The sequence below is a fragment of the Erythrolamprus reginae genome, chromosome 13 (genome assembly GCF_031021105.1).
Source record: "Erythrolamprus reginae isolate rEryReg1 chromosome 13, rEryReg1.hap1, whole genome shotgun sequence".
NCBI lineage: Eukaryota > Metazoa > Chordata > Lepidosauria > Squamata > Dipsadidae > Erythrolamprus > Erythrolamprus reginae.
Genome location: NC_091962.1, coordinates 10,662,901 through 10,668,900, shown reverse-complemented (window position 1 = coordinate 10,668,900; position 6,000 = coordinate 10,662,901). Strand labels below are relative to the sequence as shown.

Below are 6,000 nucleotides of genomic sequence, written 5' to 3'. Positions count from 1 at the left end.
AACACAAGAACAGTTTTTCCCCGAACGCCATCACTCTGCTAAACAAATAATTCCCTCAACACTGTCAGACTTTCTACTAAATCTGCACTTCTATTCTACTAGTTTTTCTCATCATTCCTATCACCCATTTCCTCCCACTTAGGACTGTATGACTGTCACTTGTTGCTTATATCCTAAGATTTTTATTAATATTGCTTCTTCATTGCTTATTTGACCCCTATGACAATTATTAAGTGTCGTACCACATGATTCTTGACAAATGTATATTTTATTTTATGGACGCTGAGAGCATCTGCACCAAGACAAATTCCTTGTGTGTCCAATAACACTTGGCCAATAAAGAATTCTATTCTATTCTATTCTATTCTATTCTATTCTATTCTATTCTACATATTACACACAGGCTCACCAAAATAGACATTATCTACTATATAAACTGTATGCATATGTATACACACACATGCACAGCTCTTCTAAAATTATACACATTCAACCTCATTTACTGCGATAGGAAAAGCATCCCCGGAGCCCAGAAGGAAAAAAAAGAAAAAAAATTCAAATTTTTTCAACGGTTCTGCGTACCTGACCATAATTTTTCTATACCAGTTCTGCGTACCTGACCGTACCTGTAGGAGACCATCACTGGCTGGTCTGCATATCTATTGATTGAGGTTTGCATTGTATATGAATTTAGATGGTAGACTGCTGTATTTGTGAATGTCTAGGGCTGCTACTGATTACGATATTTGCCTAATGTAAATAATATTTACACATTTAATGTACGTGGTCTGGTTATTTGGAGTACTGCTCCTATCTCTGGAATATGGTCCCACAGAGTCGGCCTTCTCCGGGTCCCGTCGACTAAACAATGTCATTTGGCGGGCCCCAGGGGAAGAGCCTTCTCTGTGGCGGCCCCAGTTCTCTGGAATCAACTCCCCCCGGAGATTAGAACTGCCCCCACCTTCCTTGTCTTTCGTAAACTACTCAAGACCTACCTATACCGCCAGGCATGGGGGAGTTGAGACACCTTTCCCCAGGCTCTTTATATTGTATGTTTGGTATGTATGTGTTGTTTGGTTTTTAAATATGATAGAGTTTTATATGCTTCTTTTGTAATATTAGATTTGTTTCGTTATAATATTGTTTTTTATTATTATTGTGAGCCGCCCCGAGTCTTCGGAGAGGGGCGGCATACAAATCTAATAAATTATTATTATTATTATTAGTAGTAGTAGTAGTAGTAGTAGTAGTAGTATTAATACTAGCTGTATATTTGCAACCTCCACGTTCTGCTCTGCGCACAACTTACTCCTCATCACCTAACAGACGTCTTGGCCCAGCCCAGGAGGGGTGAAAGGATGGGATGCCCCCAAAATTTCCCCTTTTTAGAGATTCCTAAAAAGCCCCCAGATAAGGGTGGGGGGAAACCCCAAACAAACCAACCATCGTTGTTTTAAACCAGGATTCTCCAACTTTGGCAAATTGAAGACTTGTGAACTTCAACTCCCAGAATTCTGGGAATTGATGTCCACAAGTCCTAAAGTTTGCCAAGGGGGGAGACCCCTGTTTTAAACTACATTACACAGATAGTCCTCCGTTTACGACCTCCAATAGGAGAGGGGGCATGGCCACAGTGTCGCAGCCGTACGAGGGCCCCCCCCCCCGTGCTCTGCGGGGAACCCGGGGTCACGAGTTCCCATTTGGCGACTTTCTGACAGGCAAAGTCAATGTTGATTGATTGATTATTAACTAATATTTGACTTTGTTTATGGTATGTTCTATTTACTGTTGCAAGCCGCCCTGAGTCCTGTTGGTATTGGGCGGCATAGAAGTCAAATTAATTTAATTAAATTAAGTTTTAGGAAATTTTTATTTATCTATCTATCTATCTATCTATCTATCTATCTATCTATCTATTAGATTTGTTTGCCACCCTTCTCCGAGGACTCGGGGCAGCTCACAGCATATAATACAACAATATAGTATAACGGCAAATCTAATTAAATTTAAAATTACAGTCTAAAGATACAATATTTAAAAACAATCATACTAGTTCAATCATACAACATATATCTCATTTCATTGGACACGCGTCTGAGACCTAATTGCCCCAAGCCTGGTGACATTGGTGAGTCTTAAGACTCTTTCGGAAGGCGAGGAGGGTGGAGGCAGTGCAAATCTCCAGTGGGAGCTGATTCCAGAGGGCCGGGGCCTCCACAAAGAAGGCTCTTCCCCTAGGCCAAGTGACATTGTCTGGTTGACAGGATCTGGAGAAGGCCGACTCTGTGGAACCTAACCGGACGCTGGGACTCATGCGGCAGAAGGCGGTCCCTGAGATATTCTGGTCCAATGCCATGTAGGGCTTTATAGGTCATTACCCACACTTTGAATTGTGCCCGGAAACCAATCGGCAATCAATGCAGTCCACAGAGTATTGCTGTCTATTTGCACATGGTGACTCAAAGCAGCTGACAAGAATATAAAAAACCTCACAGGTATAAAACATTAAACAAATAAAAGAGAATAATCACATGATAAATAATTACAATAACATAACCACCTCCACCCCGGCGACCGAAGATTCACGTAACCATTGTGTGGCTAACGGGAACAACTGAAATGATTCACTTTAACTGAAGCAAGAAAGTTCGTAAAAACGGAGCAAAGCACCACTTCGGTTTCTCACTTAGCGACAGAAATGCCATGCTCCCTTGTGGCCGTAAGTCAAGGACTCTTAAAAGCACATTATTCTTTGCAATAAACGGAGCAATTAATGGAAACCCAAGCACGTGGCGTGAAAGGGTTGTGCTGTTTTCCTTTCAATGGGGAAGTGGTGCGCGAATGGACAAATTGGCTTAATGGGCAGCACAATATAATAAACACTAATGTTTGTTGTTTATGATTTGTTTGGGGGGGGGGGTTTCCCCCTTCCTTTTTCCCTTTTCTTCAATTATGCAAAAGCCAGCTCTTGGAGGGCTTTTTTTTTAATATTTTTTTTACAAAAAGGAGGTTTGTGGCTGCAGAATTAAAAAAAACAAAAGAAATCTAAGTCTAAAATTAATACACTCTTTGTTGTGGGGGGCAAAGTGGAGGGAGACCTCGTTATCTAGCCTAATTAACACATCTGGCGGTTCTTGTCGCTGCAGGAGAAGGTGGCAGAAATGGGCCATGATGCTAATAAGGCACATTAATTGAAGAAATGCATTATTTTTCCCCCTCCTCCTCCTCCTTCTTCTTATTCTTTTTTTTTTGCTTGTTTCCCCATCCCCAAATTGACAGGAAGTGGACGTTTTGGACATCAGCTACATCCGAGACACTCGGACCGGACGTTATGCCAAGCTGCCAAAGGTAAATCGGGGTTTATAGGTGGAAACTGTAAAAGTGGGTAGGGAAGGATGGTTCCCCAAATCTGTTCGACTTCCTGGCCATGAATAGAATAGAATAGGAATAGAATAGAACAGAAAATGTGGAATAGAATAGAAACATAGAAACATAGAAGACTGACGGCAGAAAAAGACCTCATGGTCCATCTAGTCTGCCCTTATACTGTTTGTACTTTTTGATACGCAATATGACTGGGGTTTGTGGAGTCAGCCAGTCCCTCCATTAATGAAATAAAACAAGGAAATAATATTAAAATAATCTGATGACCAGGGTAATAGCTTAGCCTGCTGGAAGGACGTAGTCATAACCTCATCCCCATTGCATAAAGCTTGGATTTGTTTTTAACTATGTTTTTCTGGGCTAGATACAGTGACTTATTTGAGTTAGGGAGTTTCACAACATTTCCATCTTTTCAATTCTCAATTTCCTTGCGTGGCTGCTGCTGAGAATTCTGGGAACTGAAGTCTTCTTCTCAAGGGTGTGGACTTCAGTTCCCAGAATTCCCTAGGCAGGAAAGACATTGCTGAGAAATCTTGGAGCTGAAACATACATAGAAACATAGAAGTCTGACGGCAGAAAAAGACCTCCTGGTCCATCTAGTCTGCCCTTATACTGTTTCCTGTATTTTATCTTACAATGGATCTATGTTTATCCCAGGCAGGTTTCAATTCAGTTACTGTGGATTTACCAACCACGTCTGCTGGAAGTTTGTTCCAAGCATCTACTCCTCTTTCAGTGAAATAATATTTTCTCATGTTGCTTTTGATCTTTCCCCCAACTAACTTCAGATTGTGTCCCCTTGTTCTTCTGTTCACTTTCCTATTAAAAACACTTCCCTCCTGAACCTTATTTTTAACCCTTTGACATATTTCAATGTTTCGATCATGTCCCCCCTTTTCCTTCTGTCCTCCAGACTCTACAGATTGAGTTCATGAAGTCTTTCCTGATACGTTTTATGCTTAAGACCTTCCACCATTATTGTAGCCTGTCTTTGGACCCGTTCAATTTTGTCAATATATTTTTGTAGGTGAGGTCTCCAGAACTGAACACAGTATTATTCCAAATGTGGTCTCACCAGCGCTGTATATAGCGGGATCATAATCTCCCTCTTCCTGCTTGTTATACCTCTAGCTATGCAGCCAAGCATCCTACTTGCTTTTCCTACCGCCCGACCACACTGCTCACCCATTTGGAGACTGTCAGAAATCACTACCCCTAAATCCTTCTCTTCTGAAGTTTTTGCTAACACAGAACTGCCAATGCAATACTCAGATTGAGGATTCCTTTTCCCCAAGTGCATTATTTTATAATGTTTCCAAATGTAAAATAATGCACTTGGGGAAAAGGAATCCTCAATCTGAGTACTGTATTGCATTGGCAGTTCTGTGTTAGCAAAAACTTCAGAAGAGAGAAGGATTTAGGGGTAGTGATTAGAATAGAATAGAATAGAATAGAGTAGAAAATATGGAATGGAATGGATTAGAATAGAATAGAAAATGGTAGGGTAGGATAGCAACACTAACTATATGACGGAGTTGAAAAGGACTTTAGATATCTTTTAGTGCAACGTGATCAAAATTTGGCCGCTTAGCGACTGTGTCGTATATATGATGGTTACCGTATCCTGCGATTCCTATTTTGTGTCCTTTCCTTAGCACCCGTGCCAAGGAAGGTCATATAATGCACAAAGCCACGATTTAAACCGCGGTTTGTTGAATCATGGCTGACTGATCTGATCAACTCTACATTCCAAACTCTGATCCTTGGTGTGTTTGGAGGAGGGCAAACCCCCCCCCCCCCCAAATTCGGAGCACTTTCCCAGAGAACAAACTGTGGTTTGTAGTATACAAACTGTAGATTGTTCCCAGAGTATAAACCGTGGTTTGTTGAGCCTTGGCAGCCTGGCACGCTCCATGCAAAAGATTTTGGGTATAGTTTTGTCGTTGTTGTTGTTGTTGAAAGCCCATTATTTTTGTCTCCCCGTTTTGTACTTTTTAATACGCAAGATGCCTGGGGTTTGTGGAGTCAGCCAGTCTCTCCATTAATGAAATAAAACAAGGAAATAATATTAAAATAATCTGATGACCAGGGTAATAGCTTAGCCTGCTGGAAGGACGTAGCCATAACATCATCCCCAATGCATTAAGCTTGGATTTGTTTTTAACTATGTTTTTCTGGGCTAGATACAGTGACTTATTGAGTTAGGGAGTTTCACAACATCTAGTCTGCCCTTATACTATTTCCTGTATTCTATCTTAGGATGGATATATGTTTATCCCAGGCATGTTTCAATTCAGTTACTGTGGATTTATCAACCACGTCTGCTGGAAGTTTGTTCCAAGGATCTACTGGGAAAAAATTCCAGCAGACGTGGTTGATAAATCCACAGTAACTGAAGTTCGCCATGTCTATAGAGTGTGGCCAATTTAAAAGAAAGCTTAACACTCAACAATTCCAGGTTGTAAATATGTAATTGAAAATGAAAACACCGGCCTGGGAATTCTGGGAGTTGAAGTCCGTGCCTTAAAGTTGCCAAGGGAAGTTGAGAAACGTTGGAATCTTAACAAAAAACGTACTTCTGGACAGCCTCCGTGCTTCTCCCAGCTCTTCTGTGTC

At 41.1% G+C, this 6,000-nt stretch overlaps 1 protein-coding gene across 1 annotated transcript in view; it reads left to right on the top strand.

The window, feature by feature from the left end:
• PLCB3 (phospholipase C beta 3) overlaps positions 1-6,000 on the top strand; it is a 79,299-nt gene that overhangs the window by 19,498 nt on the left and 53,801 nt on the right. Inside the window, 1 exon segment of the mRNA XM_070766218.1 lies at positions 3,280-3,348. Within this exon segment, the coding sequence (XP_070622319.1) occupies positions 3,280-3,348 (69 nt within the window).